The sequence below is a fragment of the Ctenopharyngodon idella genome, chromosome 11 (genome assembly GCF_019924925.1).
Source record: "Ctenopharyngodon idella isolate HZGC_01 chromosome 11, HZGC01, whole genome shotgun sequence".
Lineage (NCBI taxonomy): Eukaryota > Metazoa > Chordata > Actinopteri > Cypriniformes > Xenocyprididae > Ctenopharyngodon > Ctenopharyngodon idella.
The window spans coordinates 22,036,817-22,064,353 of record NC_067230.1 but is presented as its reverse complement, the minus strand read 5'-3'; the positions used below and the strand labels follow the sequence as shown (position 1 = coordinate 22,064,353).

At 36.9% G+C, this 27,537-nt stretch overlaps 1 protein-coding gene across 5 annotated transcripts in view; it reads left to right on the top strand.

The window, feature by feature from the left end:
- Nucleotides 1-27,537, top strand: part of eif4g3a (eukaryotic translation initiation factor 4 gamma, 3a) — a 64,613-nt gene that overhangs the window by 10,286 nt on the left and 26,790 nt on the right. For 3 of the 5 annotated variants that reach the window (XM_051913507.1, XM_051913506.1, XM_051913511.1), the window contains exons 2-9: nucleotides 428-500; nucleotides 1,828-1,995; nucleotides 8,236-8,328; nucleotides 10,096-10,128; nucleotides 24,675-24,851; nucleotides 25,670-25,781; nucleotides 26,012-26,118; nucleotides 27,308-27,499. In XM_051913507.1, the coding sequence (XP_051769467.1) occupies nucleotides 428-500; nucleotides 1,828-1,995; nucleotides 8,236-8,328; nucleotides 10,096-10,128; nucleotides 24,675-24,851; nucleotides 25,670-25,781; nucleotides 26,012-26,118; nucleotides 27,308-27,499 (955 nt within the window). The remainder of the gene's footprint in view (nucleotides 1-427; nucleotides 501-1,827; nucleotides 1,996-8,235; nucleotides 8,329-10,095; nucleotides 10,129-24,674; nucleotides 24,852-25,669; nucleotides 25,782-26,011; nucleotides 26,119-27,307; nucleotides 27,500-27,537) is intronic. The other 2 variants (XM_051913510.1, XM_051913509.1) reach the window with 1 other exon arrangement.

Sequence of the window (27,537 nt, the reverse complement as noted above, 5' to 3'; positions counted from 1 at the left end):
TTTTAGATCATGGGACATTTTTGTCAGTCAAGTAACAGTGTTCTGATTTTCAGAGAGGAATTTTGCAGCTTACTTTTAATATTTTTAATTTGTTTAACGTGTTAGAACACACATTGTATCCAAAAGTGCACCGATCCATTTCTCACATATTTGGAATTCCATGTCAGGATTTCTGTCTGACATCTTTCTGGCCGGTTGAGGTATGGGGTGTAGTGAAAGGGGAATTGGACATTTTAGTGAAGGGAGGGAGAAAATGTGTTTGTGTTAACTTTCTCAAACCTTTGCACCAAATGCAAGTCATTGGAGGAAGTGGACAGTAATATTAATTGGTGTGAAAGAGACTGCACCATTATTATTTCATGTTTCAAGTTTCTAAGGTTGACATTTTAAACCTATTAGAGATTTTCTCTAACATTACCCTTCCCAGGATCCCTCGAGCAGCGCTATCACTGGAGGAACGCATGTTTCCCGCCCACTCTGGGGTGACGGCCGTCTACAGTGTGAGTGATCACACACACATGTACACTTAGTCATTATACATCACTATAATGTTTATACATAGACAATCCCTAAGACCAGAAATGTACTCTAAGTATGCCAATGTGTGTGGTCCCATTGTACATACTTACTGTGCGTACTTTTAATATCATTATTATTATTATAGGCAGATGATACAGATGCCTTTGTCTAATCTAGCTATATACATGTTGACAGTTAACTAACTTCAACTAATTTTCTCAGCAAAATTTTCCTCAGACAGTTGGTGTGCCATAACAGTAGTTGACCTAAAAAAGAATTATTAAAGTGTGACAGATAGAAACGTACCCCTAGAATTGTCTATTATTTTGTACGCTATTAAAAGAAAAGCAAGCAGCGCAAATTTTCATTTTCATCTAACTGTCACTCTCAGCAGTGTGGACGGTATCGGGATGTTCTTTAACAGTATACCGCTGCAAAGGTATTTCCAACTTCCAAAAAAAGAAAAACAACTTTGCCGTGAGTATATTGGGGCATTGAATCATGTACAGACTCTTGTACGTTACGTGTGCACGTTGCTGGCTGCAGTTCACTTAATGGCCACTGGTGTCGCTAATAGCAAGAACTCGACACATATCCCGTTTATGCCCGGTACACACTGTACAATTTGGGGCTGTCCCAGACAAAAGTTGACCAATCGTAGTGATTTCTGTGGTCGTGGCCCCTAAACGATGGTCCTACGTTGTACAGTGAGACAGGTTCAAAGACGGCCGTTGTCATGGCCTTGCAACCAAAGATAGCCTGCGATAATTTTCTGACAGTGTCAGATATTTAGCATGATCATCTCGCAGTGTGTTTGCTGCTACGACATAAATCTACTGACTAGCCAATAAAAATGCAACATGAAATGGCGTTTTGATCAGCGCGACATGGCGTAAAAACTTACAACTACTTACCTCAAGCTCCATTTACAAAATTGGCATGCCAAGTTAGCTTCTTTTCACTAGCCATGACCATGTCTATTTTCTTCTCTTGTGCTTCCTCCTCCACATAAAAACTGCAATTGGCAAAGTACGATTCATCTTGCTCTATTTGTTTACCACTAGCACATTCTGATGACGTTTTATTCTTCTATACCAACTAAGTTGCGCTGTAGACTATGATTCAATAGGTGTCATCATCGTACAGTCTACATTCATGTCGTACCCAACTTTAATAGATCCATGTCATACGATGTGATGAGTAATGATCTTATAGGATTGCTGAAATCTCACAGTCTGTAGTAGGCATTAACTGAAAGGCACTGTGGTGTGAAACTGTGTGTAAATGTTGTTTGTGGTCATTCCACAGGTATCCAGACACCCTGGTCCTCCATACCCAGGTCATGACCTCAGCAAAACCCACCCAAACCTGGCAGGCACCCCACCCGGCCATGCCACATCCCCAGCCCTCTCTCAGGTATCAGTCCCTGCCGGTCCCTCATACCGCTTCCTCAAGGGCTGGGAGACAGGCGGAGGGGTAAGTACCAACACCCTCAGCATGTCCACATCCGCATCTGTCTGTCTTCTCTCTTTGTCTACATAATTGTTTGCTTAATTACTTGCGATTTTATCTGTTAAAGGGGTGAACTGCATTTTTTTTTTTTCATTTCATAATGTTCTCTGAGGTCCACTTATAATGTTATCAAGATTTTTACATAAAAAACATCCTAATTTAGAAGTAATAAGCTATTTTCTATCCTGTTTTTGACCCTCTCTTTCAAATACTTCATTTTGATGGGCGTGCCGCATTCAGGATTTGGAAGTAAACGCCCACTGCTATGATTTGGTGACAGGTTTGCATATTAAAATAATTTCAGTGTCCCCGCCATTACACGTGTGGAATTGTTTTGAAAACTTCCGATGTTAAAAAAATATCCTGTTACATATATGAAATATACAGTATCTCACAGAAGTGAGTACATCCCTCACATTTTTGTAAATATTTTATTATATCTTTTCGTGTGACAACACTGAGGAAATGACACTTTGCTACAATGTAAAGTAGTGAGTGTACAGCTTGTATAACAGTGTAAATTTGCTGTCCCCTCAAAATAACTCAACACACAGCCATTAATGTCTAAACCGCTGGCCACAAAAGTGAGTCAATATTTTGTGTGGCCACCATTAGTTTCCAGCACTGCCTTAACCCCCTTGGGCATGGAGTTCATCAGAGCTTCACAGGTTGCCACTGGAGTCCTCTTCCACTCCTCCATGACGACATCACGGAGCTGGTGGATGTTAGAGACCTTGCGCTCCTCCACCTTCCGTTTGAGGATGCCCCACAGATGCTCAATAGGGTTTAGGTACCCTCAGCTTCTTTAGCAAGGCAGTGGTCATCTTGGAGGTGTGTTTGGGGTCGTTATCATGTTGGAATACTGCCCTGCGGCCCAGTCTCCGAAGGGAGGGGATCATGCTCTGCTTTAGTATGTCACAGTACATGTTGGCATTTATGGTTCTCTCAATGAACTGTAGCTCCCCAGTGCCGGCAGCACTCATGCAGCCCCAGACCATGACACTCCCACCACCATGCTTGACTGTAGGCAAGACACACTTGTCTTTGTACTCCTCACCTGGTTGCCGCCACACACGCTTGACACCATCTGAACCAAAGTTTATCTTTCCAGTAATCCATGTCCTTAGTCTGCTTGTCTTCAGCAAATTGTTTGCGGGCTTTCTTGTACATCATCTTTAGAATAGGCTTCCTTCTGGGACGACAGCCATGCAGACCAATTTGATGCAGTGTGCTGCGTATGGTCTGAGCACTGACAGGCTGACCCCCCACCCCTTCAACCACTGCAGCAATGCTGGCAGCACTCAAACGTCTATTTTCCAAACACAACCTCTGGATATGACACTGAGCACGTGCACTCAACTTCTTTGGTCGACCATGGCGAGGCCTGTTCTGAGTGGAACCTGTCCTGTTAAACCTCTGTATGGTCTTGGCCACCATGCTGCATCTCAGTTTAGGGTCTTGGCAATCTTCTTATAGCCTACGCCATCTTTATGTAGAGCAACAATTCTTTTTTTCAGATCCTCAGAGGGTTCTTTGCCATGAGGTGCCATGTTGAACTTCCAGTGACCAGTTTGAGAGAGTGAGAACGATAACACCAAATTTAACACACCTGCTCCCCATTCACACCTAAGACTTTATAACACTAATGAGTCACATGACACTGGGGAGAGAAAATGGCTAATTGGACCCAATTTGGACATTTTTACTTAGGGGTATACTCACTTTTGTGGCCAGCAGTTTAGACATGAATGGCTGTGTGTTGAGTTATTTTAAGGGGACAGCAAATTTACACTGTTATACAAGCTGTACACTCGCTACTTTACATTGTAGCAAAGTGTCATTTCTTCAGTGTTGTCACATGAAAAGATATAATAAAATATTTACAAAAATGTGAGGGGTGTACTCACTTCTGTGAGATACTGTATATGCATATACATATTAGGGCTGGGCGATAAAATGATAACGATATGTATCGCGATAGACACGTGATCGATATCAATAAAAAATGTGTTCGATAAAACGTTCGATATTTTTTTATTCTTCGTCGGAAGAAAACAGAGGTTGCGAAGCAAGTTTGGTTGCATTAACAAAGGCACTCGCTCTCTGGTAACCTAGCAACGTAGGGAGTGACACGCTAACAGCCAATCATGTTACAGTATCATGTTTGGTTGCGCCATATCGTTGTCTCGTACTGGTCTGCTGGATTCCTCTTCAGTAACCGGCGACTGATAAGCAGAAAAGGAGTGCCGCAGCGAGCAAGGAAATTGTAAATAAAAGAGGAAAAGTCAGCTCGCCAGTATGGCAGTTTTTTGGATATTAAAAGTCTGACCGTAGTCAGACCAATGTCGTCTGCAAATTATGCAAGACCGTCGTCCCCACCAAGACTGGTAATACCATTAAATTCTCAGGTTTCTCTATGTTTATATTTAACACTTTGCACTATTTTATTACACTTTATTAAGCATTTCTTACATTTTCTTTCATTTTGCACCTTAAATGTTAAGAGATAATTGTTGAGTGTTCATTGTGACTTTAGACTTGTTTACATTTTAATTATTTGAGTTTTCCATGGTTGTTGACATTTCTGTCTTAATAACTGAGGGGATTATGATCAGAGGAAGGTTAAGTTTAAAATAAAAATGTTTAAATATAATATATTTTTCTCCTGGTCCTTATTTTAAATGAGTCATATAAAAAATATCAATAATTATCGATATTGACCGATATGAAACATATCGTGATACAGTTTTCAGCCCTAATACATATGCTTTATAAGTCTTGGTTGTGGCAAATTAAGTTTAAGTTCTGATTTACCACAGTTGCAGTTGACTGGAAAAATTGCGGTGTTTTGTGTATAAATAAATAAGTACCATCATTTGTCGCACTGTTGTTCATATAGGCTATTCATTGTTCTTCCTTTTCGATAAAGTGAAAATCGTATACATTGTCATTTGCACACAACTGACAAGTCACAACTATTCACAGTTTGACTGTGGTGCTACAGTATAAACACTCAGTAGTACATATCAAATGATCTGTAACAGAAAAATCAATAGTGACACATATACGGTGTACATTTTAGGACTTCCTCACACCTCAGTCATACAACGAAAAGGCGTCATGCCTCAGACTAAAAGGCTTAAGTCATCGGACAAAACAGCATGGCGCCTCTGACTGAAAGGCTTCAGGTCTCAGGAAAAATGACGTCAGGTGTCAGGTCTCATACAATTAGGCATCGAACGAAACAGCCTCAGATCAAAAGGCTTCAGACGAAACGGACTCAGATAAAAAGGCATCGGACAAAACGGCCTCAGACTAAAAGGCATCAGACATAAACGCATCAGAAAATTAACCATGGTTAAAAGTGTGTTAACTATGATTTTTTTGTCGGATTGATAGACTACTATTTGTATAACAATAATTTTACTACAAATACCATAAACTATAGTGTAGCAAAACCATGGTTAATTTGTGGTTACCATGGTTAACTACAATAACCATGTTTTTTGTTTTATTTGTAGTAAAACCATGGTTAATTGTTATAAGAGAGGTAAAAAATCTTTCGAGCTATTTGACTGCGTTGTTATAGAGTACCTCAGGGATGACGTGTTTTTGTAGGCAAAACCCGGAAGCGAGTTAGCATTTTAGGACTTCCGGTTCCATCGCCCTCAAGTCTATGGGGTTTTTGAATGGGTTTTTGCTAACTTGCCTGAAATAAGGTCTGTGGTTAAAAAAGCCTCTAAATATTTTCACGTTTTGATCTATGACATAAAACACACCAGTTATAACCTGCTTGTGATTTTTTTTTTAAACCTTTATTGTGTCTTAAAAACGGCGGTTGCTAACAAATTGCTAAAAGGGACTACTTCCTTTGGCGGGGACTTTAGACTTCATCATGACAAACAGGACATTTGGACAGCATTTCTCATGAAAAAGTGGATAAGTATTCATACACAGCGCAGATCACAATCAGCGACCATGTTTTTAAATAAAGTTGTTTTCTAAATAAAGTTTGAGGAAGCTTGGTGGTGGTGACGTTGATCCGTGACCATGGTGTGCTGTAGTCCGTTTATAGGCTACTGTTAGCTTTTTATATCTGACGACTTTATTTAGGCTTCAAAATGTATAAATGTTGTGTTAACTTGTAAAGATTATCTTGATAGACGAAACGTGTAAGTGTCATAACCTTTTGTTAAACACAGAGCTTATTTTTTGCGATTTTCCAAAAGCCTATGGGAAAAATGCATAGGCTTTCGATCGAGGGAACCCGTGCGCCACTAACTTCCGGGTTGGCCTACAAAAACACGTCATCCCTGAGGTACTCTATAAACACAGCTGCTTTATGTACAGAGGTTACCAAGGAAACGGCTTTATTTCTGCTGTTCCAGCGCCACCTACTGTCAGAGAGTTGATTAGGCAAGGCAAGGAAATTTTATTTATTTAGCACATTTCATACACAATGGTAATTCAAAGTGCTTTACATAAAAAGGAAACAAATACATAAAAATAAAAATGGAATGCATAAAAAATAAAAATAACAATAAAAACAGAATACCACTATCTGGATGGAAGAGTCACATTTTACATTTTCATTCAGCCCAATGTGAAAATCGGCATGTTTTTTTCTGTATAGAACCTAACCAGTGTAATATTTAATTAAAGCTCGCACACACACCTTACATCAATTTGGGAATTGTAACAGTTAAATATATAAAAAAGGGAGAAAGAAAAAGACAACTGAAGGATGGCATTATGGTGGGATAAAAGCCAATAGAAAGTTAGGCTATACAAAAAAAAAAAAAAATTGATGCCTTTTAGTCTGAGTCCGTTTCATCCGATGCCTTTTGGTCTGATGCCTTTTGGTCTGAGGCTGTTTCGTTCGATGCCTAATTGTAAGAGACCTGACACCTGGCGTCGTTTTTCCTGAGACCTGAAGCCTTTCAGTCTGAGGCGCGAGGCCGTTTTGCCCGATGACTGAAACCTTTTAGTCTGAGGCATGACGCCTTTTCGTTGTATGACTGATCTGTGAGGAAGTCCTAAAATATACACCATACACATGGTAAAAACACTGTTGCTCACACTTTTGTGTGTTGCGACATTACTGTCGGATCCAGTATAGTCTTCACTGCATCATCTTTTATTCTCTCTGAAAAATCCTGCGCCGAACAATGTCTTGTTTAAAAACAAATCCGAAGTAAAATGAACCGAACAAACGAACATTGTCTTACTGACGCGATCTGGAACTTCGTTAAAATAAAGTTCATCCATGCTTTCTTAATGTTATGATCACAACTCGGCACTGCAAAACGTCTTGTAATCCTCAGAGGCATCTCTATCGTTTTGTTGCTTGAGTAATGTGTTTGCGTCGTGTTTACTACTGCATGACGTTCGATTTGGTGGGTGGGGCTAAAGAGGCAATGATGTAGAAGTAGGCGTTGATCTTCTGCAGAGGCGGTCTTTCGTATTACTATTACGCCATAATGTGACAAAATCCAAAACGAGTCCTTTGGGCAGCTTGGTTTCAATAAAAGCTGTCCCCTAACAAGGGAGTTCTGAGTTCTGAAACTTACAGGATATTTTAGTACAATGACCTCTTATGTCAAAAAATCAAGGAAAATTTAATTTCTCAATTCAGAGGAGAACTTATTATATTTTGGTGTTGCTATGTTTTTCTAGGTCACCTTGATTTGTACTAAAAATTATGTTTGTTCTTTGCCTTTGTTGGGTCTGAATTAACTGTGACATTTAGATTTGTATATTACATTTAGATGTCTGATGTTTTCGCACACACACATACGCACAATACAGAGCGCAGAGGGTTTGTGTTATGAGTGATTTTTGCACCGCTCTCCTCACCATGGTTACCACCAGCCTGAAGGAACACTGTCGCTATTTTATAAATAGTGTTTCCAGCCGACACAGGTGCTGTAATGATCCCACGACTTTCACACGCGCACACACACACACACTGGACAGATATATACACACTCGACAGACACTTTTATAAACACGCTGTTGCTGTGGATTGAGAGGGTAATGTATTCATCTGGGTTTTGTCTGACAAAGAAATTAAGTCAATATGCACACAGTCACACAGTTAATGATGATCTGTTTTTTGTATCCTATGCTCTGATTGAAAACTATACATTGAGCTTCAAAAGGGAAGTTGCCTAAACTTTTGGCTGTCTATGATTCACTCCTTAGCCTCAATATAACCCAGCTCAGAATCCAGGCTCCGCCCCCCTGGTGTACTCGCCACAGACGCAACCAATGAGCGTACAGCCACAAAGTCGGCCGGTAAGAGCTGCTCTCTGCAATTTTTGTGGTGATGATGTCTTAATGCAATAATTATAAACATGTCTTCTTGGCATGTTAATATGTAGTAGGTCCGAGTGGTATGATGGTTCCTCCAGTGGTAGGAATGTTTCAATTAGTAGAGAATCTGTTTAGACCGATTTTTAAAAAATCTGACACCAAGCAAAAAAACTGATGGCCTACTCTACAAATTGTTCAGCAAATAGACCTTTTCGGTGTAGACACCTTGGTTGCTAATAATGAAACCGTTTTGGTGCCACAACGCTCATGTCTGGTATAAACACAGTTTATGGTTGCCAAGCAACGCCACAACTACATTAATATAGAATTCAGTTGATGTATGGTCACATGTGTGCACATATTGGCTGTTTTTCTACAGCTTCAAACATGGCACATCCAGTGATATTTATAATGCATTGAAAAATTAACCAATTATAGATGAAATAACTTGTAACATTTTATCATGGGGATTAATGCGATATAAGATTTTACTTACACTATTGTTCAAAAGTTAGTGGTTGGTAGGATTTGCCAATTTTTTTGAAAGAAGTCTTTTAAGCTCATCAAAGCTGCATATATTTGATCAAAAATACATTAAAAACAGTAATATTGTGAAATATTATTACAATTTCAATTAGTTTTTTATTTTTATACTTTTTAAAATGTGATTTATTTCTGTAATGGCAGAGCTGAATTTTTAGCAACTATTACTCAAAATGCTCTAATATGCTGATTTGCTGCTCAAGAAGCATTTCTTCTTATTAGGAATGCTGAAAAAAAAAAATTGCTGCTCAAAACCATAGATTTTTTCCAGGATTCTTTGATGAATAGAAGGTTTAAAATAATAATTTAATGCATCCTTGCTAAATAAATGTATAAATAAAAAAATGTTACTGACCCCAGACTTTTGAATGGTAGTGTATTCCATGTACCACCCATAGTCTGCTTGCCTTGTTAATATAAAAGAATATTTACACAAATTAAAAGTGTGGTCCTGAGGTTGTTGGACTCAATGAGTTTATGTGTTTCAAACCAACTTCAATCATTAATTTAAAGGAATAGTTCACCCAAAAATTAAAATTATCCTATAATTATCCCATCCTAGGTGTATTTGCTTTCTTCTTTCAGACGAATACAATCAGAGTTATATTAAATAATATCCTTACTCTTCCCAGCTTTGTAATGGCATTGAATAGTGTCCACGTTTTTGAAGCTCCAAAAAGCACATCCATATATAACTTTATAAGCTATAATCACTGGCTTTCGTGAACGCTTTACGTTCGTTGCAGAAAGCTAGTGATTATAGTTTTTCTTATAAAAACCCATCAATCAGTAGGCCTTGATTAACCCACTGGAGTCGTATGGATTACTTATATGATGGATGGATGCGCTTTTTTGGAGCCTCAAAAATTCGGACAATATTCAATGCCATTAGAAAGCTGAGAAGAGCTGAAAGAAGAAAGTCATATACACCTAGTATGGCTTGAGGGTCGGTAAATTATGGGATAATTTTAATATTTGGTTGAACTATTCCTTTAAGACCAAAAAATAATTAAGATTTAAGACCAGGCAATTGGACCACCTGCTCTGCTGACATGTAACACAACCCTGCTACACTACTCTTATTTCATTTGTAATGGAAATGCAAAGTCATCCAAGGTGGGTCATCTGTTATCCTCACTGTCTCTCTATTCTTTCTCTTCTTTTGTCGCTCCTGATGACCTCAAACCTTGCTGTTATCTCCACCAGTTTGTGACAGGGCCTCGGCCAACCCACCATCAGGTAAATCCCACAAACTCTCTATCTTATCAGAGATGCTTCTTGATTTTGCTTATGTGTATAAAGATCTGGACTGATACCCGTAAAGTATTAGGGTTCGAGGAAAAACAGTATCTGCTAAATGACTAAATATTTAAAATTTCAAGAGAGAATCGCACTACGACTGTCATTTACAAGGTTGTTTGAAGTGTTCTGTGCTGCCAATGTCTTAAGTCATTACTGAACTTTGTCACACTGACCACTGTGTTTTTGAAATACCATGGCAACATGTATCCACCCCCATCAGTTTTGCATTAGATGTATAACACCAGTAACAGCAGTGCAAATACAGTTTTGAGCACATTGGTTCACAATTTTACTGTAATTTGAAAAACCAGTACTTATGTCTATGATGGTAATGGCTTCATGAACAGTTCAGTCCGCCCTAGAACCCCAAACCAATTCCATTGGCTGAAAGAAATTTCAATGGGTTAAGCTGGTGGTGCAGAAATTACAGCTTTAAAGGTATAGTTCACCCAAAAATGAAAATTCTGTCATCATTTACTCCCCCTTAAGTTGTTCCAAACCTGTATAAATTTCTTTGTTCTGAACACAAAGGAAGATATTTGGAAGAATGTTTGTAACCAAGCAAATCTTGCCCCCCATTGACTACCATAGTATTTTTTTTTTTTTTTTTCCTACTATGGTAGTCAATGGGGGGCAAGATTTGCTTGGTTACAAACATTCTTCCAAATATCTCCCTTTGTGTTCAGCAGAACAAAGACATTTATACAGGTTTGGAACAACTTAAAGAGGTGTAAATGATGACAGAATTTTCATTTTTGGGTGAACTATCCCTTTAAAGAGGCCATATTATGCTCTTTTACAAAGTCTTGATTTTGTTTTTGGGGTCTGGAGTAGGTTTTCATGCTTGAATGTAAAAGAAAAACATTATTTTTCATGTTACGTTATTGCAGCTTCTTTCTTCCCAGTCTGTCAGTAACGCTCTGTTTAGTTTCTGTGAAGCCCCTCCTTCCGAAAAGCACTATGTGCTCTGATTGGTCAGCTGGACCAGTGTGTTGTGATTAGTTAGCCGCTTCTAGCGTGTTTTGGAAATGCCCCTTACCATAACCTCGAGTTTCAATACACTACTAGGGCTACTCAACCAGGCCCCCCCTTTTTTTGCGTATGCCTTGGGCAGGAATTATTTAAATGAGGAATATTGTGACGTGTATGTTCCCAGAAGAAAAGTCAAGAGTACAATTGAGGCGTTTCAGGGAGTTCAGAAACTTACTGATATAGAGGAAAAACTCCCTTTGGAGTAAACTTTGTGCTTTTTTAACTTTGCAGACCTTTTTCATGCTCAAACAGCAACATTACACACTAAAGAATGTTGAAAATGTAAAAAAGCATAATAGGTCCTCTTTAAGAGCCATTATGACTAGAGACATATTCATATTCGTGTATTAGCTCGACTGTGTAATGAGCTTCCCGTCCTTGAGAACCAGACATTAGAAGCGTCTCCTCTGACTCATCCATTTCTTGTCTTTTCTGAAAGAGCGTCTAAATGATGATGTTTTGTTATTCATGTTATCTGATGAGCAGATGTGCGATATAGACTGACAGTGATTGCTAATTCTTGTCGAGGCTGTTAGTGCACCTTTTATTAGATGAAATACTTGTCCTTGTCCAACATGTCCTGGGCAGAATCATTGTTGTGTTTAGACGACTTGGGCTTTTGTTAGTCGTAACCAAATGTGTTCAGAGGTCATTATGATTATTAGAATGTAAGTTGCATTGCTGAATTCATGGGCAGCATTACACGTGTCTGTACATGCATGAGTGTGTTCCAGATTGATATTCTATCCGCTGTGCTTCGGTGTTTCATTACAAGGAAAACTTGTTTGTTGTTTGTTGCTAATGATTTGTTTTTGCACTTTGCATGTAGCCACAAGTCCATCCACACAAGGGTGTCCATATACACATAAGGAAAGTTGAGTGACTTTCTTCCCCAACCTGCCACACATCTCCCCTTCCAATGGCTGTGCTCTTCACAGGGCTTAACCCTATAAAAGCCTAATGTATCTGGATTTAATAGGCAAATGTCTAAGGCCTATAAATTACCAATATGCTGAAAAACCTGTTGTACACAATCTTCTACATGTCTTCTCTAGTCTTATTGGTAGTTTATACTTTTTTTTTAGCAAGTAAAAGGCCTTTTAGTATAATTCTAAAAACATCCCCCTTAAGGTCATTGTTCACGTTTTTGTTGTTGTGAAATCTTTACTGATTTTTCTAAAGTAAATGTAAGAAGAATAACTTTTATATTGTTAGTAATATTTCAAGATGAACACTTACTGGAATGAAGAACCTTTTTTTTTAACTTGATTATCCATACATCTTTTTTTTTTTTTTTTTTTTTTTTTTAAGGAATGCTTATTTGTACGTCTCTCAATTATCATTGCATTGCATTGCATTGCATTGTTTTGTTTTTTTGCCCCCTACAGAGTTTGATCAGAAATCTAAGCATTTAAATATCATCTTAAAACTTATTATAGGTTAACCCTCTACTGCACACATGTTGATGGCACATGAAAAAAAAATATTCCACATCATTTTTTGGTTCATTTGGGAACACTTTATTGATAAGGGCAACGTTGTGCAACAATGGTACAGAATCATAGAGAAAATTATCATCAAAATCACAAATTTAAAAAAAAAAATGTCAAGAAATCATTAAATAAAAAGGGAAAAACACTTGAAAGACATTGATATATTGAATTTGATACATGCATAGGTTTGTATCATGTAGTGTGTCATGCCATATAATGTACTACATGTAATAAGATTTCAAAAAGAACTTCAAAAAGCAGTTCTTCTCTGCTGTGAAATAGAGGTGTATGTTACAGTTTTTGCACATCACTTTGGGTGTTCCTGCACTCATAGGAGCCCTGCATATTCCCATCTTATAACACATTATGGCCAATGTGAGGTATTGTCCAAAACATCCTCGAAAAGTACCCCTTATCGCACAACGTTGCCCTGAGGCAACGAAAAGAAAAACTGAATTTCTGAATATGCAAAATAAAATAAAAAACTTCATAAAACCTGACAAAAGGCTTCTCTACACCTTCATACACACACATATTTTTTATGTACAGTTCATGTCATTTTAAATAAGATTACTAAAGCAAATAATCTTGTCTTCTTCTCACACCATGTGCTCCTGTGACCATGTGTCAGAACAGGACGTCCCACCTTTAAATGGTGCTTGATAGTGACTCCCACACCTTACTGGACTGTTCTTTGGTACTTTCTTGACCTTTCTAATTGGTTGTAATCATTTAAAGAAAGATTTACTAAACATAGGGCTTAAGAAAACTTTGCCGTAGAGGGTTAATACAGAGTAACAACTGATATTTATATGCATTTTATACAAGCAGTCTGCTATACTGTTATAAAGATCACAATGATTTGCATTAAAAGCCATCAGAATTTCATCTGACTTTTTGGCCAAATAAATATCAGCAACTGCACTAAATTGCATATTTCGTTGAGTATAAGCTTCATATTCTATTATATGAACCATAAAATCCTGATGTATCAAATATGATACTCAACAAAATCTCAACAAAATGCATGCAAAACACATGCATATTTTTATAGATGTAAAAAAAAAGAAAAAGAAAAAGATTAAATAAACTGTTCCATTTTAAAAAGAAAAAAAAAATCTGATTTTTTCTGACTATGATTTCGTATGCCAGGCATAATTTATTTGCACCAGAATTATAATAGCAAGAAACAATGTATTACACTTAAACGTTGATTATTGATTTGTATGCACAGTAGCTAGAAAATAAGACTGATTGACATGAGGAAGTGGAAGCTTAAAGATTTTCAGTGCAGTACTGGGCAATAGCATTTAGAAAAGATTATTTTCCTGCTGTCTCTAAATGACTTTCCCCCTTGAATTTTAAGTGTGTAGCAGATGTGCTAACCCATGTGCAGTGGGCTTAGCTTGAAATGTAGCACTGCTGTATTATGTTACATTATCTATAAGAAACTATTATTGTATGGTTGAGATTGTAATTGGGCTTTATTACGTCAAAATGCACTAAGGTATCTTTTTTTAATTAATGGAAAGTGCATCCATAATAGGCTTCATGTCGAAAGTCGCATAGGCCACGTACACACTGCAGCTAAATTCAGTTGTCAGTTCACCTTTTAGTGCTTAATCGCGTTCTGTACACACACAGTTCAGTAAAATACGGGAGTGACAACCGCATGCTACAACCGAATTAACTCCCGCAAAATACAGGTAGTGACAACCGCATTTAGAGAAATTCTATGCAGTGTGTACAGAACCGAACTGAACAACTAATTGTTAATGACGTTTTTTAACGTTCATCGGAGATGTGTTTCTCTTCTGTATGCGTGGTGAATCACAGGGAAAGCACGAGCCTTGACTCATTCGAGTTGCCAGATCTTGATAGGAAAATCAGCGAAGAAGAATAAGCCCATAATAAACCGAAACAAATCCAAATGCTTTATTCTGAATGTGTTTTGTGTAATATTACTACTTTGGTCACAATAAACCAAACAGGAGAGATGCCAGAACGTTAAATGCGGTTGTCACTCCTGAAACTTACGTTGTGTACGTGGCCAGAAACAAACAGGAAAATGGGTCCTGTTTAACAGGAAAGTGTTAACAGAAGTATGAACTGACATCAGACATCCAAGTTAGTTATTTTTATTATTTTTATTTGTATTGTTTTTATGCGTAAAATTGTCTAGTCTAAAAGTTTAAAAAAAAAAAACTGTTAGATATCAATCTGCATATGGGTCATTGACGAATAAGGTTTTTAAAAGTGTAAAAAAAAAACCTAATGGAGATGTAATTAATTTTGAAGTTTTATTAAGTGCTAACAATGAGATTATGTGGTTTTTGTCATTTTTTACAAGATGGACAAAGTTTGTAACCAAAAAAGTCATTCGGTTTAACCAAAATTTCGGTTTTACCGAATGACACTTTTGAGTATTTTCAAACAATGCTAACAGGCTGATATCTAGCTAGCTAGGTAGTTAGCTTGCTAACTAGCTAGCAAAAGGACGATCAAACATTTTATATTTAGTACAAGTTTTTACAATATTTTCCATGTTTTATAGCAGTTATACCGAATAACTTTTCAGGACATGCATATGAGCAAGTGAAAATTTGAATTTTTCAAATAGTTAAAAGAGAGTTAGTTACTTTGCTTCATGACCATGTGGTCCTTTGCAGGTGTCTGAATGATGTCACATCCTGTCACATGATACTGACTGCATGACTTGATCCAAAATGGTCCTTTTATATTGGTTACTCCGAATGACATCAATGAAATTCATTTTTCCGGACGTTTTTCTCATAACAAAGCAACGACTTCTACACATAATTTTAATACCATTGTGCACTATGTTAATATATAATGCTATAAAATCATGCCAGAATAAAAAATAGATACACTTATTACACTTTAAGATATTTTAATCACAAATGAATTGGCCTTTGGACGGTTAAACCGAATGACCTTTTAACACTTCAAAATCTTTAAAATACCTTTATATGTAGCAAAATATAATTAAAACCTTTTGATTTCAATAAAAGAGATCTAGTTGTACTACCTTACATGCTTTGGATGGTCATATCTTTTTTTGTTTTTTATTACTAAGGCCTTTGGACAAAAAAATGACCCGTCACGTAACTGACCCTTATATGATGGACATCGGTTATGTTCTTCTTTGGTAGTTCCTCTGATGGCATCTTGAGTAAAACAGCTCTGTATTTAAAAATGCACATACAAAAGACCTGAACTGAAAGCTATGCTCCCTGTTTTACAGAATACAGAAGTTTGTTGCGCATAACCCTTATACTTCTGTATTATGAAGTGTATTACAGGAAGAAAATCTTTAGAGAAATGGAATGATGACTGGGCTGAATGTGTCATTATTTAAAATAAACTGAGGTGTGGTTACATTTACTGTTTTTCAGCAAATTTTTTCAATAGCAATCCACGCGATCTGGAATTTTGCGTGAGGAAGAATGATTTCCGCATCCAGATTTTGCAATATGTTCAAAAGTTTCACAGATTCGCCATGTTAACCAATGAAAGCTGCTTGGTTTTGAAAAAGTGAATTCTGTGTGAGCTGTGCTTCATGCATCGCTATATTATTGATAATATACAGATTTTGCCCGTGAAATTTCACCAGAATATCATTGTGATCGCACCTTTATGCTTTTTTTATTTGGAGGGGGGGGGAGAGCAAAAAGCATAACAATTTACACAGATCTTTTCAACCTATAGAACAGCGCTTGGCTGTGTAATGTGCGGCAGCGAAAGAAGCTTTGACATCTGTGCTGATGTTAAAAGAGCTGAGTTAAGGTTTCATTTCTCCCCTGTGGCTGCGGCAAGTCCCAGCTCGCTTCCACTGCAGACTGGCTAAAACTGATGCCTACAGGCCATTAGAAAACAAACAGAAATAGGAGAGAGTGGAGAGGGAGTGTCAAACACACACACAGAGGGTGGAATAGTTGGCTGGTGTTGAATATTGGTCAGGGAATAGAAAGAAGAGAACACATAGGTCTGAGCCTCATCGAGGTTCTGTATCCTGCATGATGAGGGCACTTGTGATTAAGAAAAATGCATTTTAATGCAAATTAATTTTAAAATATTTAGATTAACTTTTTTCAGGAAAAGTTTCAATTCAGTTCCATTCAAGTTCATTTGTTTAGCACTTTTCTCAATACATATTGTTTCAAAGCAGCTTTACAGAAACAAAAAAACAGGTATATTAAATAATAAAATGAATTATATAAATAAAATGTAATATTTTATTTATATATATATATATATATATATTAAAATATTTTAAAACAGAAAACAGTTATTTTAAATTGTAATAATATTTTACAATATTACTGTTTTTACTGTATTTTTGTATAGCATGTTTAATATGATATAAATACATAAGAAACAGATTTCAAATTGAAATTTGTTAATTTAAAGTGAATGTATATTTTTTTAGATTAGATTCAACTTTTATTGTTATTGTACAAGTACAGAAACAATTAAATGCAATTAGTATCTAACCAGAAGTGCAAATAGCAATATGTGTGAGAATAACATGTTTGTTCCATCCATGTTCCATCTTCCATTTGTCCCTCTCTCTCTTAGTCTCTCATGTTCTCTCACACTCATTTCTGTCCCTTTCATACATCCACAATTTCTCATGCCCTTTTTCTTTCAGTCACTCGTGCCCTTTTTCTCTCTGTTTCTGCCATTCAGATACATGCACTCATTCTTATCTCTGTCCCTTACAAACACACAGACACCAAGTCTCCGCTTCCATCCCTCCCTGGCATTTCCACACACACACATTCTCCCACATACACTTGTACGGCATTGTGACAGTAGTTTAGCACAGAGTGGTCTTCGCCTCAGGCTGCGCTCGATCCCCTGTTGGCCTGTATGAGTCACAGTGAGAGGAAATCACCCATTACACACACACAAGCAAAGTTTGTTCTCCAATGGTGGTCTTCATGTTTCTTTTCTTTCTTGTTTCCTTTTTCAGGTCTCTGTTTTCACCTTTGACCCAAAAGTGGCTAAAGTACTATAAACCGATATTTATGTTAAATTTAAAATTTAAATTTGAAATATGAAATATTCTATTTATAAAAAAATCATTTCAGTTTATTTTTAGTCAAGTTTAGTTTTCACTATGACTGTTTTATTTTAGTTTTTTTTTCCAGTGAATTATATTTTCAGTTTTAGTTTTTCTTTTAGTTTTATAATTTGTGCTGCCTTAGTGAGTTTAATAATCATTTAAGTAATGACATTAAAAATCTAGTTTAGGCAGGAAATACAATTTAAAAGCTTTACAATATGTTCGGTTTAAAAAATTAAAATACATTTTTGTTCGTTTTTATTTTTATTTTTTATCGTTTTTTCACATAGATTTTTTTAGTTTTCGTCAACAATAATAAAGGCCCGTTCAAACCAAGAACGATAACTGTATTGTTCATCAGCTGGAAAACAATTGTTCTGACAGTGATTCCAACAATATTGTTTCTTTGTGCTGTTATTGTTATAGTTGTGGTGTGGATTCTGTTTTATATTTAGCACAATTTTTAGAACTACATCGTTATCATCATTATTGTTATAGTTATTGTCCTTGGTGTGCCTTAACACTGACTAGTGGTGCTTTTTACGGTAAGTTTAAGCTTTGTAAAGTTCAGTTCCTCTCACAAACTTTTGGGATGATTGTGATATAACTATCTCACATCCTTTTCTGAGCATTTGTTCAGGCATCATCAGTGTCTTTACTTGGCTTCTCTGCTTATTTTTTGCTGAATTTGTATTTTCCCTAGTTCCTTATGCAAACAGAGGGCCCTGGCATCATATGCCGTAAATTTAAATGAGAGCTGTTCCTCTTAAGCTTTATTTCAGCTACTGTTGTAAACATGCCACCCTATTACATGATGTCACACATAGTGTATCCATTTACACCAAAGCATGCCAGTCCAGTCCCTTAACCACATTATTTTATAGGGTACATAGTGAAACCCAATTTGGGTCAGTGCACATAGTCTTTTATTCTCTGTGTATTTAACTTAACTTGTCCGGTTCTTTCTGATCTTTTTGATAGCCACATAAATGATTGTGTCCTCTCCAAAGAGCACAACAACGCTCAACAGCATGTTTATTGCCACTGTGGTGAGCAGAGACAGTTACGCATAATCTCCGCTCGGTTTTCAGGCACTAGCGGATCAGTTCTGTGGTGTTAAATCATTTTTCAGCCAACCGTCATGGGCCGTCCACTGGTTTTATTGTTCTTGTTTCTACACACACTTTTGGCTTCGGGAAATCTCTCTGAGGCTTGTTTAATGGTAGTCCTGGGTTATTCTGAGCCATGTTGTTAATGTTTTTGGCTGTACCTGAGCCGTACAGTTAGGATAGATGTTGTGTAACATCGTTTCTACACCGGACGTGACATTTGCAAAGTTGCAAATAGCTTGAAGTACATCAGAAATAGTGGGTTATAATGGGTTCTATTTGCTTTTGTTGTGTCACATTGTGCCGCTCACGTCTTGTGTAAACACAACGTAAGGGAGAACAGCGCCAACCCTCTGAGGCATGAACTCTACAAGACCCCTTAAGGTTTCCTGTGGTAGATCCTTCAAGGCTGTGAGGTGGAGCCGCTGTGGATCAAACTTGTTGGTCCAGCACATCACACAGATATTCAATTGGATTGAGATCTTGGGAATTTGTAGGCCAAGGCAACACTATGAACTTATCATGTTCTTCAAACCATCCCTGAGCAATGTGTGCAATGCGGCAGGATGCAATATCCTGCTGAAAGGGACCACTTCCACCAGGGAACACCATTATCATGCGGCTACGCAGCAGTGTGATGCACTGTGTTGTGACACATTCCTCTCATAACCATCATTAAAATTTTGTTTGACTTCACTTGTGCCACAGTAGACTGTCTTTTGGCTCAGACCAGATGAGATAGCCTTTGTTGCCTTCGTGCATCGATGAGACTTTTGCGCCGCCCAACATTCTGTTGCTGGTAGGCTTGCTCTGGTAGTCGGTGTTACCAGTGTTACACTGTGTTCGGCTGTACACTGATTACATTATTTGCCCTGTCCCCACTGTCGTTTTGCTATTTTATAGAAATAAAAACCATTTAGATCAGTTGGACAATGGACGCTACAATTATAAACTGAAAGCGTCTTCTCTGCTCCATACAGCACAAGCTTCAGAGTTGTAGCACAGTGCAGCAGTAGTCACGTGAAGAGAATAAAGGCTGATTTACACTTCTGTGTCGGACCTACGCCCGAGCCTCTGCGCCATAGGCTATGCGTCTGTTTTCATTTATACTTCTGCGTCATTGTCCGTGTCAACATGCATGCAGACCGCTAGTAGGCAGTAGGGCTGGGTAAAAAAATATCGATTTCTCGATTTTAATCGATTCTCATTTTTACGAACTGATATCGATTCTTAAATCCCAAGAATCGATTAGTCTAGTCTGTTTTCAGTTGATGAATGAATAGAACATTGTAGCGCTTATCCATCTAATAAATGGCAATAAGCTTTGTGCTTTGTTACTTTTGATATGAAACAAAGTCTCAGATTTCAAATTCTGTCCATTTTATTACAAAATTCAGAAAATTACTGTTTTGGCGCTGTTTGATGTGGCTTGACAGATCGCTGTAGCACCTCAGTTCAAGAGAGTCGACAACGCGAAGCGCACGTGAACTGATCATCTCCTCCGCTTTAATACCAGTTACGGCGCGAAATAAACATGAATGAATACCCAAAGGTATGTTCAAAGATACAGTACAACTTACCGAAATCCGTATCCTGTCTCATGAAATAGCTCAATCAGTGTTTCAACTGCGAAAGACAGCTTAAGCAATGTCACGTTATGTCACATTTACCTCAGAAACCATATTCAGTGACCATAACTCATTAGTCAGCTATAAAACTGAACTCTAGAGAATAGCATTTTGCTAAATATGCACCATATTACACATTCGTTATAATTTATAATGTTCTTCAGTATTTAATGCATGTTTGAATAAATCTGTCAAGTTTTTATAACAGCCACCATTTAAATAATGTATTTCAAAAACGAATTGGAGTAGAAATACAATTACATAATTGTAAAGTTAGTATTTAACTTTATTATTATAAAAACTTCCTTAACTTCCACTAATTTAAGTGTTTGTATACAAATCAGTTAATTTAAACCTTCAATATTATAGTAATGTAGAACTGATTCCCATGTATTGTTTACAGCATTAGTTGAGATTTTTTTTTTCCTTGAGAAAATTTGCCATGTACTGTTCCTTATATATATCCAAAATAATCATATTGAATCAAATTGAATTTAATCGAAATCGAATTGCAAGCTTGTGAATCGAAATCGAATCGAATTTTGAAATTTGTGTCAATACCCAGCTCTAGTAGGCAGTGTCCGTGGTCATGTTGACTATCAAGGCAAAAGCCGAAGAAGAAGCAGCTTGTCATGTACATGGTCAGAGAAGCTTCAGCAGTGATGGCGGCAAATAGGCAACAGCTTTTGTTGAAGTTTGAAGGCGTGTGTTCCCTGAAACAGAGCGTTTTTCATTCCTATGGAAGTTGGAAACACTCGCTCTTCTCCGCTTGCTCCACACCAGTTTTTTGACCTGAGGGAGAGGTTCTAGCAGACCAATCACAGCGCTTGCGGTCCGCATAGAATTGACGCGTCATTACATTTTTGAAGAGCTGCACATCAGGCTACGCCGTAGGCTACGTGTGCTACACACAACCTACGCCGTAGCTCCGGCGTACATTTGACGCAGAAGTATAAATCAGCCTTAAGGAGAGATGACTGATAGGACGATGGCTGAGGATTTTGTGTGCAAAAGATCCTGAGTGTCAATGACAAATATCTTATCTTGTTAAATGCGTGGTCAGTACCGCCGAAAGTGAAAGTGATGAAAAAGCGAGTGCGCATTCAAAAGAAACACGTTGATTATAACTGATTGTTTTCTTACCATCTAATCTACTGAGACCTTAATATATGTGGCCTTGTTAGGAGACGATCAACGATATTTTCTTCACTTGTTATTGGTCATAGTGTTTTGGCTCATCAGTGTTTATGAGTGATACTTGAATTAAGAGCACATTAAACTACTTATAATCTTGAAAAATGAGGCTTATTCAAACTGTTTATCATATGTTCTGGAATAAGCATCTGATCATGGCTTATTCAACCTACTAGTGTAGGTCTTTAATGTGTGATGGATTTTTGATATTGTGTGTGACAAAAGAAAGAAATATTGTGAAATTGCAACATCTAGCTCATGGCATCCAGCTGTGTTCTCTACTGGAACTGTTGCTAGACTACTAAAACAGACATCTGTCTGTTGTGACAGACACCTGGGACCAAGTACTACACTAAGAAATAGCAGCAGACTCTAGAAAATATTGTTCTTTAATCTCTCCACTGTGGCTTTCGCATAAACCTGCAGATTCTGCATAATAACTGGAACATTGTTCACAACAAGCAATTGTTGAAGGTGGTGAATTTGTGCATAAGTGCTTCATTGATGACTTTAGCTTTAATGACTCCACAAATAATTTTTTATCGTATGTTAAAGTTGCCACTTTTTGGGGTTGAGCAAAAACGTGCCGTTTCAGTGTGTGCCCTTTAAATGCAAATGAGCTGCTGCGCTCGGCCTAAGAGGGCGGAGCTTCAAGAGCTGATTCTCCGGTGTCAGGATTCAGTCAGACACACTATAATGTCAGAAACTGCGAATATATGCTGCATGGAGATAGAACAGGTATAGTTTAGTTCAGTTACGGTTATAACTTATATTGTCGTCTTGTTTTTATCCACTATATTAGTACAAGCCTGTTGTACCGGACCCCATTCGACTTACTGATGAGTTTTATGACGTTTATTGTACTTCACACAAAATATGAAGCGTCTGTTTTCACTCTAGAAAATCACTGTAAGAGCTTAATAAAACACAGAGCAAGTGAGCATTAAAATATTATCCATAAACTCTCTCTCTCCCTTGCATTATCATCAACATACATAGCGAATTACACCGAAACACTCGTTACAACTAACAGTAAACAAATATATAAAGACCTCATGCCATTTCGGATGGTGCTTAATAAACTGGTAAACTTTATCAACTCAACTAAACTTTATCAAAATCAACTCCGATGAACTGTAATAAAGTGCTCTCACCTTCATTACTGCCATATCCAGTATCACTCTGGAGACTGTAAGCTGGATCACGAACAGTTTACTGATCTATCCTTGAGTAACAAAGTTTTAGCACAACCTCTGTTTTGTATTGTCCCTTTGTATTGACATATGTTCACAAAGAAGTCTGGTGTGAAATGATTCACGCAGACATAAACGAATTTCGGTAGAGTTGAGGGAGCATTTTCTTCGAAAACAAAATTAATCCACCTCGTCTTCAGCAGCTCAGATTTAGGGAGTAAATGGAGAGAGCTATGTGGATTAATCCATTCAGCTACAGAACACCTAAAACACTTGGGAGACATTCTCGTCAGTGCAGCAATGTACTGTAAAACTGGCTGTGAACTCGCTCAGGGCGGTTCTATGTTAAAACGGCAGTGTCTGTCAACATTTGTGGGCGGGGCCTGTAGCTAATGTGACGTCACATTGCCAGGGATCTGGAAACGGCTTGTTCTGAGACACTTATGATTTATGGGGATTAAAAAAAAAAGGAGTGTTTGGATTTTTATCATTATAGGGTGGTTGTGTACACACACTGCCAACACACATTTATAGCCAAACGCCATGCAAAAGTGAATTTTGCATAATAGGTCCCCTTTAAATGAGTGATTAAATTTCTCTGTTGTGCTGACTATTAGGATGCTAAAGCAAAACATGCTCTCAGCATGCCAAAGTGCTCTCTGAAAAGTTTCCTCTAAAATAATAAAAATAATAACTATTATTATTAAAATATTTAATAATATTATAAACAATATTTAGTTGTTAATATATATTATTTAATAAATAATAAATACACTGTTATTATTAATTTATAAATAATAAAATAATTATTTTATTTATTATTTTATAATACATTTATTTATTATTAAAATTGTAAAATATTTAATTATTTATATAGACAATAAATACAAAATTATTATAATAATTATTAATAATAAACTCTAGGTATGGGCAAAATAGAGACATTTTTGCAGATGTATCCATTCATTAAAAAGACACAATAAAATTTAAAATGTATTATAATCTGCCCTTTTTTCTTTAAAATAGTTTTAAGGGACTAAAAATGTTCCCTTTTTGAAAAATCAACCACAAATATAGACAGACATTTAGACTTTATCAGTCCCATGACGGAAATTGCATATGGTGTTTGCATAAGTGTGTGTAGAATCAGGGAGAGAGAGAGAGAGGTCACCTCTCACTCCACTGCTGCATGGTTGCTGGCGCCCACTGACTGGGTTTGCTGAGGTAATATTTGCTGTGCGGAGTGAGCGAGAGAGAGAAATAGAGGGAAAGCGGGGGAGGAAGTGATGGGGGAGGGGACGACTCCTCCAGCAGGCATGCAGTATTCTCCTGATGAATAAACCGTTGTGCCAGAGCTGTGCCATCACCCCGCTACAGCAGAGAATGAGAATACTGCTCATTTCTCCAGGCTGCTATGTGTGTATATGTGTGTGTTTATGTTTCTTTGTGTCTGTTCTATGAGCAGAATTGATATAATTCATCAAGCATTTGTGATCACTGCTGTTCCAGTGTCTGAATTTAAGATTGTCAATTAACTGCAAATTCAGATGCCTTATGATTTGAATAAACTGCCTGACAGACACAGCAGGATGTCCTGAGGTGAACTGTCTTATGTCAACACTGACTTGAATCTCTTCTTTCTCTGTTTCTTTCTCTGTTTTTCTTCTCTGTCATATCAATTTGTTCTTCAATTTCATTTGAAGTATATCGGGGCCTTTACCCTTATTTTTTGACTTCCTCCACAGTTCCTCCACAGGACTCAGATGCAGACAGCACGGCCCACCCTTCCTACCAACAGCCCCTCCATTCGGCCAGGCTCACAGACCCCCACGGCTACGGTTTATTCCCCCAACCAGCCCATCATGATGACCATGACACCCATGCACTTTCCTACCCAGACACACCAATACTACATTCCCCAGGTAAAGAGTCAGTAGAAATAAATATCCACAAGTATGGACTGTATACACAAAAAAAAAAAAATTTAAATATAAATATATATATATATATATATAATGTATTTTCCCATTGTAATGAAAACCTAAAAATGGAAAGTGGAAATTTGGAAAGTGGAAATTTTAAATTCATTAAATGTTTTTAATGCAATTTTATCCAATTTGGCTGTTTCATTCTTTAATTTATTTATAAAATAACCAGCATGGGATGTTTAACAATACTAATCATATATATATATATAAAATGAATATTTAAAATGAATGAATGTTTTATTTCATTCAGTATTTATTAAAATGTTTATATTAAATGTTCAAATGCCTATATACAAATATTCACAGTATATTAACACATTTTAAAACATATTCAATAGATATGTTTAAATTACATATGCAAATGATATTTGTTTGTATATAAACATTCTTTAAATGAGTTTTAATTTTCAATTTATCATTAATTTATATACAATATTCAATTTAAGGATTGTTTGTATATAAACCTCTTAACAAATTTAATATAAACATATTTAATATATTTTTTTTTAAAAATTTCATTAATGTTTATATTAAATGTAAAATGTTTTTTATGCAAACATATTCAATAAATGCATTCAGTTAATATATTTTTAATGCATTTTAAACATTAAATATATGCATATATGATTATATACAAACATACTCTATAAACATGATTTTAAGGCATTTAACTTATAATATAATATATGGTTATGCATTTATTATATTATATTATATTATATTTGAATGAAATTCCCCACCTCTTCTCTCAGTATCGTCATAGTGCACCTTACGTGGGACACCCGCAGCAATATACCGTCCAGCCACCAGGGTCTGGAACCTTCTACCCAGGACCCGGCCCTGGGGAATACCCCGCTCCTTATGGCAAGTACAGACCTCTCTGTAGAGCACACTTCAGTGTGAGTGCGCTTGTGTCACACCCAGCTGGTTTATATTAGCTCCAGGTAGTTTCAGTGTGTGTCTGATTAGCTGAGAAATGACCCCGTTTCCAGAAAGCAATTCACTCCGAAGCTGTTTAGATCTCATGCGAAAGCAGCTAACACAGCGACATGACTCACTTTTTTTCCTTCCTTCCTTCTTATTTCCAATAACAGCTGCCGGGCCGCCATATTACACCGGCCAGACAGTGTACCCTCCCTCTCCACCCATCATAGTGCCTGCACAACTGCCACCTCCACCAGTCAAGCGTGAAAAGAAACCAGTGAGTACCTGAAACTCTCCACCTTGTTTTAGAAACGCCAAGGGATCCACTTAGTTTTCAATTCATTTTAGACTGATAAGGCTTGGATTTAATCCCAACAGCCCTGGCTGGCAGACCCAGATTAAATGCGAAAATGCTGTTAAAAAAGATATTCATCAAGTCTTAGTTTTACCCCGGTATTGGCCTTGGCTTTTTGTGTAATTATGTCATGCTAGTCTATTAAATTTCCAGAATTCAAGATGAAGAATAAGTATTGAATTGGTCTGGGAATGAAGTTGATTTGTGTGGACCTCCTGACATATTTGGATCAGACTGTCTTATGTGATGGTTTTGTTGCATATTGGGACAAGGTTGGCATAGCCGAGGTGTTTTATCCCAAGCCAAAGTGAGAATGAAGCCAGTTAGAAATTTCACCCATCCTCCTGCAAACTTTAGTGTTTGGATTTTAATGATGGGATCTGGAAAATCCTGCTATGTCAGTGAGTTTGATGGCTTTTTGAAAGATTAGATCTGTACCATCAAGCCAATTAAAGATGTCAGGTCATATCTAAGCATTGATTTTGAATTCACAAAGTTATGAAACATAAATTGAACTCTCAGGATAAAAATGCCAGTGATATATTTCAGTACTAAAGACCAAACCACAACAAAAACAAATGTGCCATTGAACATACTACTGTAATTTAAGTTATATATTCGTATAAATATTAACAGACTGCATTAAAACAATGTCATATAGTTTATTTATTTATTAAGTAAAGTTATTTTTCAAGTAAACAGTTGGTAGTAAAATAAATAAAGAACAAAGAAAGAAATTACAAGCATTTGAACAAATTTGAAATATATATATATATATATATATATATATATATATATATATATATATTTTACCATTTAAAAGTTTGGGGTCTGTAAGACTTTTTAATGTTTTCGCAAAAAGTCTCTAAATACAGTAAAAAAAAAAATAATAATAATAATATTGTGATAATATTGTTTTCTGTTTTAATATATTTTAAAAAGTAATTTGATACTTCATTCTAATATTCTTATGAAACATTTCTTATTAGTATCACAGTTTAAAACATTTTTGCCGCTTAATATTTTGTGGAAACTGGGATACATTTTTTTTCACGTCATTATAAATGTCTTTATTTATCAGTTATTTATTATTTGTTGTTTTGCGCCATTGTCCTCACAGATCCGGATTCGAGACCCCAATCAGGGTGGTAAGGACATCACGGAGGAAATCATGTTTGGAAGCCGGAATCCTACTCCTCCTGCTGGGCACCCAGCCTCTACCTTAACCCCACCTTCAGGACGGCCCTCTTCGACACCAACCCCTCCCACAGGACATCTGTCCTCCACGCCCACCCCTCCACAGGCAAGAAATACACATTGTTCTTTGCCTCCAGAAACAGG